This window comes from Capricornis sumatraensis, chromosome 1 (assembly GCF_032405125.1).
Source record: "Capricornis sumatraensis isolate serow.1 chromosome 1, serow.2, whole genome shotgun sequence".
NCBI classification, from domain to species: domain Eukaryota; kingdom Metazoa; phylum Chordata; class Mammalia; order Artiodactyla; family Bovidae; genus Capricornis; species Capricornis sumatraensis.
This window is the reverse complement of record NC_091069.1, coordinates 100,200,096-100,212,179: the sequence shown is the minus strand read 5'-3', so window position 1 is coordinate 100,212,179 and position 12,084 is coordinate 100,200,096. Positions and strand designations below refer to the sequence as shown.

Below are 12,084 nucleotides of genomic sequence, written 5' to 3'. Positions count from 1 at the left end.
AGAAAGCATTTGAGAGGTAGGCAAAACAGGTGAAGGAGGTCAATTTTATGGTGACAAATCGTAACGAGATTTACTGTGGTGATCACTCTGTAGTGTATACAAAGACCAACTATTAGGTTTTACACCTGAAACTAAATACAATATTATATACCAGTTTTACCACAATGCAAAACGAAACAAAACAGTAAGCTACAATAACCACCTATTGAGGCAACCAGGGTTTGTTTTCCCCCACATCCCACAGGGTGTTGGTTCTCAAAGTGTGGTCCTCAGACCTAGTCAATCAGAACGGGTAGGCCAGGCATCCTGTGTTACAACAGGCTGCCCAGATGATTCTGATGCACCCCTGGGTTTGGGAACCCCTGCCACAGGCCACACAACACGGTACATCAAACCTGTCATCAGCCACTCCAAACTAGAAATGTCTATTGCCTCGTTTAAATATGTTTAAAAAGAGAAGAACCTCAAGGTCATGCTCAAAGTTGATCCAGGTCAAGGCACAACAGAGCCTAATTTTCTACTTAGAATTTCTTACCTGGAGGGATATGAAGCCGATATAACAGTTTAATTTTCTCATTCATTTCTCCATTATACATAATATCTGCAAAATTAAAGGGGAGAGAGAGAGAGACTGAGCAGAGGCAAATGGTTCAAATACAGGTGTCAGGACACAAAGTCAGTGTAGAGAGAATGCAGTGAGGCCAGTGTTTGCTGACCTGACGCTTCATCTCCCACCTCTCCAGACACAGTGTGTGTGAAAAGAAAACATGAGAAGAGCTGCAAGATGACCCTGGGAATCCTGTCTGGCCTCACAGCTGCAGAAAGATTTTAATTTTAGCTGCAAGAGTTAGGAACGTGGGTAGTGGGAGGGACAAATGAAGAGGCTAGGATTAACATACACACCACTATGTGTAAAATAAACAACCAGCAAGGACCTATTGTATACCACAAGGAAATATAATCAATACTGGGTAATAATCTATAAGGGCAAAGAATCTGAAAAAAATATACACACACATACATATATGACTTGTACAACTGAATCTCTGTGCTGTATATCTGAAATTTATACAATATTATAAATCAAATACACTTCAATTAAAAATTGTTTTTTAAAAAATGAGTTAGGAAAGTGTCTCCTAACAACCCACCACCACACCCTGGGTGCCCAGAAGCACATGGTCAGTGACCTTTGATGTCGAGCACCTGGGCTCCCCTCCCCACCGTGACCCTTAGGAAGCTTAAAAGCGGTCACGAGAGGAGCCTGCAGAGGGCTTTTTAAAGTCCCAAAATCTCATCGGGTGAGTCACAGATCTGCTTCATTGAGTGGACACGCCTGCTTCACTATCCCTTTCTCTTGTGTTCACAGACTCACATCCCGTATGAACTCACTGCAGAAAAGACCCAGAGTCATACCAAGGCAGCTCACAAAGGCTTTGAATTCGATAAGGTGATCCATGTTCTCATCCAGAAGCCTGAAAGTCCTTTCCGCGAGGATTTCCGTGTGGGCCCCGCAGGTCCATGGTGAGATGAGCTGGAACAAGCGTGCAAACTGCTGAGCGTCTATGCGGTACTGCTCTGCGTAGGGCCTGCTGGGGTCGTGGCGTGGGGCCATGGGCCGGGGCTGCTCCCAGTAGCAGCTCATCATGTGTTCTCTCTACCAGGAAGGAGAGGGTTCTGTAAGGGCTGGTGGCATCCCAGGGAGGAAGGCCAAAGCCAACCCGGCCCTCTCCCCTGGCTTGCTTTGCAAAATTATTAAGTAGCAAATAAGCAACATTATAACACAAAAAATGAAAAAACTAACAGTGTCATCGCTCCAATCAGACATGTAAAAGTTTTCGCTTATTACCCTGTAGTCCTTGCCTACATGAATATGTAATTTTGACATTTTAAAAATTCAGGTTTTTTTCACTGTAGCTAAATATACTTTATCAAATTTAACATTTCAATAATTAAAAAAATTTGTTTTTCCTTTTTTTGGGTCATGTGTCATGCGGAATCTTAGTTCCCCGACCAAGGATTTAACCCATGACCCCTGCAGTGGAAGCATGGTGTCTTAACCACTGGAAAGTCCCCATGTTAGCAATTTTGAAATGTATAGCTCAGCTATCATCATTTTAACTAAGGAAGTCGTACAATTTTTATTCTGATATTTTCACTTAAAATACTATTATTCAAAAGACAAAAACTACTAGATAAATCTATAGGCTACAGAAGAAACTAGCAACGCTGGTTACCTATGGGGGTAGGAGACAGGGGCAGCACCCAGATTAAGAAGCAAACGTTTTTACTACGTGCTACTTTTTACTACATTCTGAATTTTGAACCACATGACCATATTAACAAGTCAAAATTTTAAAAGAAAAAAAAAAAGACCATTTGAAGTCTTGGGAATAGACTGAAACCTAAAGCAATCAACACGGGCCCCACCACTGAGCCCTGAGGACCAGCCAGGCTCTTCAGAGCATGTCTTTTGCACCTGTACTACACCATCTCGTGGGCCGTCTTGGCTCATGGACTCAGAATCCTTTCACAGCTTCAGTGCCCTCTGCCCACGGGATGGCACAGGAGCAAGCACAGACGCTCCTCCATCCCAGTACCTGTGCTCAGATGGAGACCAAAACGCCATTTATAATTTCACCACATATTACCAGCAGCCATGTTCTTCAAAAAGCCTTTGCAGAACGATGAGAAGTACTGTAAGAACTCTTAAGTGTAAAATGAAGGTCTCGTAAATTCCCGTTTCTCAAAACCCAAGACACGCTGTGAATTTGCGTGTATATTTTTGTCATCCTGTCATGCGAGCTAGAGGCCCTCAGAATCCTCTCCAGAGAACACAGTTATAAAAGCTAAAGACCAGTGCAACCAATTTACACAGAATCCTAGAAGCCAATACAAAACTCAGCAAAGGATATGAAGAGATGATACAAGAAAGCAGACAATTAGCCAATAAACTCACAAAAGGGCATGCAACCTCACTAATGGGTGCGCAGATTGAGGTTAGGATGAAACGCTACTTTCTGGGACTTCTCTAGTGGTACAGTGGCTAAGATGCCAGTACTCCCAACACAGGGGGCTCAGGTTCAATCCCTGGTCAGGGAACCGGATCCCATACATTGCAGCAAGAGTTCACAGGCCACAGCTAAAGATCTCGCAGGCCTCAATGAACGCTGACGATGCCACATGCCGCAACTATTCAGGGAACCGGATCCCACAAGCTGCAGCAAGAGTTCACAGGCCACAGCTAAAGATCCCGCAGGCCTCAATGAACACTGATGATGCCACGTGCCGCAACCAAGACCCAGTGCAATCAAATAAATAAATAGTTTTTTAAAAACGAAATGCAATTTTCTACAAGGCTAGCAAAAATTTTAAAGACCCATAATATTAAATGATAGCTGAGTATGAAACATTAGGAAATGAACACTTTTAGACATCATCAGTGGAACTGAAATTTGAAAGATCTAGAACACTTTAGCAACAGTGACTGAAATTTGGTTTGTGCATCCCTAAGGAACCTCTCCTACAGAAACAGCAGCACAGGTGTCTGGAGAAAGGCTCAAGGATGTGCTGCACAGCACTGTTTACAAAGCAGAAAAAACTGGAAACAAGACAGATGTCCTTCAGCAGGTGAAAGGTGAATAAACTGGGGTTCAGCCCTAAAATCAAATTCTGCTGTCACTAAAAAAGAATGAGAAGAGATCTGCAGATACTGACTCTAGAAGAATGTCCATGGTTAAAAACTGCAGGGACTTCTCTGGCGGCCCAGTGGTTAGGACGCCATGCTTCCAGTGCAGGCAGCACAGGGTCGATCTCTGATCAGGGAAATAAGACTCCACGAGCTACATGGTGTGGCCGTACAATCCTAGAAACTGCAGACCGCTGTGTGTAGCACAATCTCGTTTCTATGTGGAAGAAAGAGTAAAAGTGCATTGCTTGTGTGTGTGTCTACAGAGGGATACAGTAAAAAGGGAGAGAAATCAGGAATCAGATTCCCCATATACTGTTAACAGTTAATTACTGTACAAAGTGGGACTATAGGCACAGACAGGATAAGACCCTTTAAATTTTGCTTAGTTATTTTTCTTTTTAAATAGTGAGTGTTGGTATTACTCTATATATTATATACATAAATATATTTTTATATAAATATATATAGTATATAACTATATTTATATATATATAGTGTATTTTTGTTTCAGTTTGTGTTTTTAAATCAAGTTTCAAAAATCAAAGTATTAACCAGAACACAGAAGCAGGCAAAATAATATTAAACAAACCAAATGCTCTCCAGGGCCTGATAATCCAGAAGTGAATAAATTTAGCTGCATGTTAACAACAGCCAGTGACTCTCATTCCTGATTTCTTTCCCTTTTTACTGTATCCTCTGTAGACACACACACAGCAATGCAAGTGTGAAACAGCTAGCTGGCGGGGAGCTGCCGTGCAGCACAGCGAGGTCAGCTCAGTGCTCTGTGATGACCTAGAGGGGTGGGAGAGGGGCCGGTGGGAGGGGGGCCAGATGGAGGGGACACGTGTATACATACAGCTGATCACACTGTCATACAGCTGAAACTAACAACATGAAACAGTTACACTCCCATTCCCATACTTTGGGAATATATTAACACAAGGCACTGTTTCGGGTCCTGGGTATTTCCCAGAGTAGCCCCTGACTACCAAGTATAGATTGTTCCCATCTCACTTGCAGAGAGAAGACTAATAAAATTGTTCTCAGTTTCAGAGAATAATGGACAGATGTCACAAACATGGGTTTATATGAGTTAAAACACTGCTTTATTGTCTGGATGGACCTTGAGGGCATTATGGTAAGTGAAATAAGTCAGAGAAAGACAAATACTATATGATCTTGTAAGTGCAATCTAAAACAATATAACAAATCATTCCAGTCATAGAGAAGGATCAGATTCGTGGTTTTACCAGAGGCAGGAGCTGGGGGTGGGCTCTAGAATAAGATGGTGGTGGTCGAAAGGTACAAATTTCCAGTTAAAAGACAGATGAGTCCTGGGGATGTATGTATACCATGATGACTATATTTAGCACTGCTGTATGATATATTCCAAAGTTGCTAAGAGAGTAGGTCCTAAAATTTCTCATCACGAGAAAAAAACCATTTTTGTTGCTTTGGGTTTTTTTCTTTTTGTATCTATATGATTATACAGTGGAAGTGACAAATAGATTCAAAGAATCAGATCTGATAGAGTGCCTGAAGAAATATGGACAGAGGTATTTTAACACTGTATAGGAGACAGTGATCAAAACCATCCCCAAGAAAAAGAATGCAAAAATGCAAAATGGTTGTCTGGGGAGGCCTTACAAATAGCTGTGAAAAGAAGAGAAGTGAAAAGTAAAAGAGAAAAGGAAAGATATACCCATCTGAATGTAGAGTTCCAAAGAACAGTAAGCAAAGAAAGGCTTCCTAAGTGAACAATGCAAAGAAATAGAGGAAAACAATAGAATGGAAAAGACTAGAGATCTCTTCAAGAAAATTAGGAATACCAAGGGAACATTTCATGCAAAGATGGGCACAATAAAGGACAGAAATGATATGGACCTAACAGAAGCAGAAGATATTAAGAATAGGCAGTAAGAATAAACAGAAGGACTATGCAAAAAAGATCTTCATGACCGAGATAATTAGAATAGTGTGATCACTCACCTAGAGCCAGACATCCTGGAATGTGAAGTCAAGTAGGCCTTAGGAAGCATCACTATGAAAAAAGCTAGCAGAGGAGATGGAATTCCAGCTGAGCTATTTCAAATCCTAAAAGATGATGCTGTGAAAGTGCTGCCCTCAATATGCCAGCAAATTTGGAAAACTCAGCAGTGGCCACAGGACTGGGAAAGGTCAGTTTTCATTCCAATCCCAAAGAAGGGCAATGCCAAAGAATGTTCAAACTATTGCACAACTGCACTCATCTCACACGCTAGCTAAGTAATGCTCAAAATTCTCCAAGGAAGGCTTCAACAATATGTGAATTGAGAACTTCCAGATGGTCAAGCTGGATTTAGAAAAGGCAGAGGAACCAGAGATCAAACTGCCAAGATCCACTGGATCATAGAAAAAGCAAGAGAATTCCAGGAAAGCATCTACTTCTGGTTCATTGACTATGCTAAAGCCTTTCTTTGACTGTGTGGATCACAACAAACTGGGAAATTCTTAAAGAGATGGTATTATCAAACCACCTTACCTGCCTCCTGAGAAACCTATATGCAGGTCAAAAAGCAACAGTTAGAACTGGACATGAAACAACAGACTGGTTCAAAATTGGGAAAGGAGTATGACAAAGCTGTACACTGTCACCCTGCTTATTTAACTTATATGCAGAGTACATCATGAGAAATGCTGGGCTTGGATGAAGCACAAGCTGGAATCAAGATTGCTGGGAGAAATATCAATAACTTCAGATATGCAGATGACACCACCTTTATGGCAGAAAGCGAAGACAAACTCTTGATGAAGGTGAAAGAAGAGAGTGAAAAAGTTGGCTTAAAACTCAACATTCAAAAAACTAAGATCAGGGCATCCAGCCCCATCACTTCATGACAAACAGATGGGCAAACAATGGAAACAGTGAGAGACTTTATTTTGGGGGGCTCTGAAATCACTGCAGACGGTGACTGCAGCCATGAAATTAAAAGACCCTTGCTCCTTGGAAGAAAAGCTATGACAAACTTAGACAGCATTACTTTGAGACATTACTTTGCCAACAAAGGTCTGTATAGTTAAAGCTATGGTTTTTCTAGTAGTCATGTATACATGTGAGAATTGGACCATAAAGAAGATTGAGTGCTGAAGAATTAATGCTTTTGAACTGTGGAGTTGGAAAAGACTCCTGAGAGTCCCATGGACTGCAAAGGAGATCAAACCAGTCAATCCTAAAGGAAGTCAATCCTGAATATTCATTGGAAGGACTGATGTTGAAGCTGAAGCTCCAATACTTTGGCCATCTGATACGAAGAGCCAACTCATTAGAAAAGATGCTGATGCTGGAAAAGATTGAAGGCAGGAGGAGAAGGGAATGACAGAGGATGAGATGGTTGGATAGCATCACCGACTCAATGGACATGAGTTTGAGCAAGATTTGGCAGACGGTGAAGGACAGGGAAGTTTGGTGTGCTGCAGTCCATGGAGCTGCAAAGAGTTGGACGTGACTGAGCAACTGAATAAGAAGTGACATGATGGATGTTAACCTACTGTGAATCATTTTGCAATATATATAATTCACTATGCTATACAGCTTACACTCAGTGCTATAGGTCAATTATATCTCAATGAAACGGAAAAAAAATTGCATTCAGGCAAAAAAGAAAGATGACTTTAAGTTCAGAATAAAAATGGATTTGACTAAGTACACACTGTTCATCTTTAATAGGAAAGAGTCTGTAAAAAAGACAGAGAAGACTGTTTGTTGTTAATACAGAGAACAGTCACACCTGTACATCCCAGGCTTAGGAAAGGACGCAGGGACGTTAAGGCCACTCTTTAATGAGAACCTATCACATATTTATTCAACAATGTAAGGGTATCTCTTTGTGGCCCTTTCCCTGGGAAAATGAACCTCTGGTTCAAAAGGCAAGAGACACATGTAAAATCCAACTAGGGAACCTTATACCTTGCAATGACCCAGAGGGATGGGATGGGGAGGGGTGGGAGGCGGGTTCAGGATGGGGAACACATGTACACCCTTGGCGGATTCATGTCGATGTATGGCAAAACCAGTACAGTATTGCAAAGTAATTAGCCTCCAATTCACCCATGGCAGACTCATGTCAATGTATGGCAAAACCAGTACAATACTGCAAAGTAATTAGCCTCCAATTAAAATAAAACAAAAACAACAACAAAAACCCAAGCATTAAGATATATGAAGTCAGAATGGATGTATGTGTATGGGTGAGTCGCTCTGCTGTCCACCTGAAACTACAATATTGTTAATCAGCTATCTAATAAAAAGTTAAAGAAAAAGAGTACTCCCTAATAAACATCCTGAACACCAAAAAAAAAAAATTTAATTAAATATATGAGGTCAGACTACAAAAGCCAAGGAAATTCAGAGAAGGTCAGGAGCAAGAGCTGAGGTGTGGGGACAGCCTGAGGGCTGCTCTGTGGGGCGTGAGGATGACCCTGCGTGCACACAGGCGGTGCCTCAGGTTGTGCCACAGAACGAGACACCATGCTTATGATGCTGTTTCACCGAAATTTCTTTTGGAAGTGTTATCTTGAAATTGGCATTGTAGTCACAGTTAAGTTAACATTTGTAGTCAGCCCTACACAAACGAAGGGCCTGAAGTGCTAACAACAAATACGAAAATAAATTTCACCTACATCATTCACAGAAAAGATAGAAATAGGAAATAGGAAATGGCTGTCTTCTTTAAATACTCCTTGTATGAAAGTTTAATAATATGGTTAGTACTTAATACAGTTTATTTTCATGGTGAACTTAAAGCAGTCTTTTAAGTTACATAAATTCAGATGTCTGACATGTCTTATTCTCCCAATTGAGAACAGTCAGCCCTAAAGAAATTAGACTCTTCATGCTAAATATCACCTTGGTTTACCTGCTTTTGTGTTTCTAGTATTCCCTGTTTTAACGCCTTAACAAAGAGAGGTGAGGGCACAGGACACCAAGTCACCTTTGACTGTATTTTCTCTTCATGCAACAGAAAAAACTATAAAACTTGAAAACCAGTGATGCTTACAGGAGTCCTCATCACACATCCTGCTGACGGCAGGTGAGGAGTGCCAGCAATTGACTGAGCCAGCCTCGTGTGTCAGTGACTGCAGCAGGCAGTGACATGACGGCTACAGGAGGGTCAGACCAGCTCTGTGGCTCCACTCAGAACCTACACACTGCTCGGGACTATTTCAAGTACATGGCAATTCAAGTTCAGAGGGACTGAGGGCCCAGAGTCCCCACCAGAGGAGCTCCAGTGGCCAGACTCCTCTGGGTCTGGCACTGCTCCGCTGGCCTGCGCTCTGCTCTCCCCTTCACAAGCTGTCAGGAGTGGGTCCACTGTCTGCCTCTCTTCCCCATTTCTACTGACTGTTTCGAGCAAGAAAATTTCTAGCAAGGCACTTGAAAATGGTCTTTGCAGGGTGATGTAAGTAACAAGAGCTGGGAATCCACCTAAATACCCAAATATTCAAAATACGGTTTACTGTATTAAGTACTGGGGCTTCCCTAGTGGCTCAGATGGTAAAGAATCTGCCTGCAATGGGGGAGACCCAGGTTCAATCCCTGGGTCTGGAAGATCCCCTGGAAAAGGGAATGGCCACCAACTATTAAGCATTACCAACAGGACAAATTGTAAACTGATTTACAAATAAGATCATATGGCAACATGAAAAAGTGTTAATAATAGCATCAAGGAAAACAGAACATAAATAAGCATCCAGACCAGCCCCACAAACAGAAAAATATGTATACACGTCTTGTAGGTGGTGTTATGAGTAAAACGTACATGAGGTGATACAGGAAACTATATTCAATATCTTGTAATAATCTATAATGAAAAAAAATACATATATGTGTACAACCGAATCACTGTGCTATACACCAGAATCAAAGACAGCACTGTAAATCAGCTATACTTCAATTTAAAATAATAACAGGAAAAAAAAATGGATACGAGGAGACAGTTCAGGAAGAATCACTGTTGTGTCCACGGCTGACTGGGAACTGCTGTTGGGCAGAGCAGGGTGCGTCCCCGTCACTGAGGGCCTCTGGGCCGAGCGCAGCAGCATTCACGCACGGGCTCAGCAGGCACCGTCAGGCCAGAGCCGGCTGGCAGGGGCTGCCCCAGCCTCGCTGCACTCAGCAGGCCCGTGCCGGCCCCTCCCCGCCGCAGGTGGGCAGCCTCGGCCGCGGCCTGACTCAGGGTCTCTCACTTCCTCACCCCTCAGAGTCTCCTACCTTGAATAAATCGTAGAGCTCCTCCAGGTCTTCAGGGAGGACGGAGACTTCTGGGATAACGACTCGGAGCTCAAGGAAAGAACAAACATGCATCAAGTGAATGCTCTGCCTGCCCTGGAGGATCAGGGGTCAGGAGGGTGTGTCCCACTGGAGTGGACGCCGGGTGCCCAGATCACCCGGAGATGGCTTTATGGCGACTTTCTCGGCGCTTCGTCCTCAGCCTTTCTCATTCACACATCCAAGACTCAGGACGAGCGTTTAAATACTTGCAAAGGACCAAACGCTAGCAAGGCTCGAGCTCAGGTGGCAAGCTCCTGCAGCATGACCACCAGCCCTGTAGGCCTGGACTTCCCTGGTGGTCCAGCGCTTAAGAGCCAGCCTGCCAGTGCTGGGGCCAAAGGTTCGATCCCTGGTCTGGGAAGATCCCCACAGGCCACAGATCAGCTAAGCCTGCACGCCGCGACCACGGAAGCCCGTGCGCCCTAGAGCCTGTGCCCCATAACGAGAGGAGTCACAGCAACGAGAAGCCCTCGAAGCTCAACTGGAGAGGCGCCCCACTCACCACAGCTAGAGGAAAGCCCCCGCAGCGGTGCCAGCTGGCACAGCCAAAAGTAAATGACACGTAAATAACGGCTTTAAGAAAACTGTGTGTGCTCAGTCTTGTCCGACTCTTTGTGACCTCAGACTGGAGCCTGCCAGGCTCCTCTGTCCATGGGGTTTTCCTGGCAAGAATAAATAAATGCTGGAGTAGTTTGCCATTTCCTATGCCAGTAGTAGTGGCCCCTAAAAAAAAGAAAAAAGGCCACAGGCCCTCGGCACAGGGCAACATCCACATTGTTCTTTATTTAACCCCACATGATGAGTGTTGTTATCCTCATTTTACAACCAGGAAGACAGAGGCTCCCAGTAGTTAATTTGCTCACAATATGTCTGACTCTAAAACTAAATCCATGCTGTTTCTCCACTAGCTCACCGCTGTCAAGCTGTTGTTAGTTGCTCAGTTGTGTCCGACTCTTTGTGACCCCATGGACTGCAGCCCCCTAGACTCCTCTGTCCATGGGATTTCCCATGCAAGAATACTGGAGTGGGTTGCCTTTGCCTTTTCCAGGGCATCTTCCTGACCCAAATATCCAACCCAGGTCCCCTGCATTGCAAGCAGAATCTTTACCATCTGAACCACTTAGTTGTTAATTTAATGCAAAAAACAAACAAACAAACAAAAGCTGTCGTTCTCCTGTCAGGAGGCAGCAGGAGGCTCAGCGCGGGTCAGCGCCTGGCCACCGGGAGCCCCGGCCCGGAGGCGGCCCCTACTCACCACGTTCTGCTTTGTGGTGTCCTCGTGGCCCTGGAGGACTCGGATCCTGTGCCTGCAGCGCATGCGCTCGATCTGAGCCACAGACTGGTCCCCGAATTTCTGCAGGGGAGGGAGAGAGCGCTCGCTCACAGAATCCTCTCTGCATCCAGACAGCAGACAAGTAGCAGCCCCCAACACCTCCCTGGAAGCTCACCGCCCGAGAGGCGAGGGGCGGGGGTGGGCGGGGGCGGGGCCCAGGTACCTCGTAGGAGTCCCGGATCAGGTCTGCGATGTCAGTCACGGGACACGGCTCCTGGTCGTCAGAGAAGAAGGCGTGGTGGCTGCCAATCGGGGGTCCCGGGCTGTCCTCGTTCTTGACGTGGTCCAGAAACCTGGGCACATCAGACACCAGGAAAGCACAGGGTTACCATCCCCTCCCCGACCCTGGGCACCTCGCAGCCCCCACCACCTTCACAGGAGCCCCCAGACATGGGCAGCAACTGTCAAACCGGCTCCTCTGTCTCCAGTCACTGTGAGGAAGGCCAGGCCGCCGCAGCTACACTCTTTCTAGAGAAAAGGAGAAGCGAGCCTGAAGACAGGCATGGCGACCCTGGAGCCTCAGGAAGGCCTCCAAGGCCTCTGACACTCCAGCTTCCCTGGTGGCTCAGACGGTGAAAAGTCTGCCTGCAGCATGACAGACCCAGGTTTCAGTCCCTGGGTCGGGAAGATCCCCTGGAGAAGGGCATGGCAACCCGCGCCAGTATTCTCGCCTGGGAAATCCCAGGGACGGAGTCTGGCGGGCTACAGTCCATGGGGTCGCAGAGAGCAGGACATGACTGAGCGACGGAC

General features: G+C 44.9%; 1 protein-coding gene across 2 annotated transcripts in view; it reads right to left on the bottom strand.

Annotated features, from left to right (window-relative positions):
* The window catches only part of TBC1D8 (TBC1 domain family member 8), a 135,576-nt gene that overhangs the window by 16,990 nt on the left and 106,502 nt on the right, over window positions 1-12,084 (bottom strand). For both annotated transcript variants that reach the window (XM_068963912.1, XM_068963921.1), the window contains exons 13-17: window positions 11,498-11,627; window positions 11,257-11,355; window positions 9,942-10,010; window positions 1,417-1,657; window positions 536-601 (exon numbers count right to left, since the gene is read on the bottom strand). In XM_068963912.1, coding sequence (XP_068820013.1) covers window positions 536-601; window positions 1,417-1,657; window positions 9,942-10,010; window positions 11,257-11,355; window positions 11,498-11,627 — 605 coding nt within the window. The remainder of the gene's footprint in view (window positions 1-535; window positions 602-1,416; window positions 1,658-9,941; window positions 10,011-11,256; window positions 11,356-11,497; window positions 11,628-12,084) is intronic.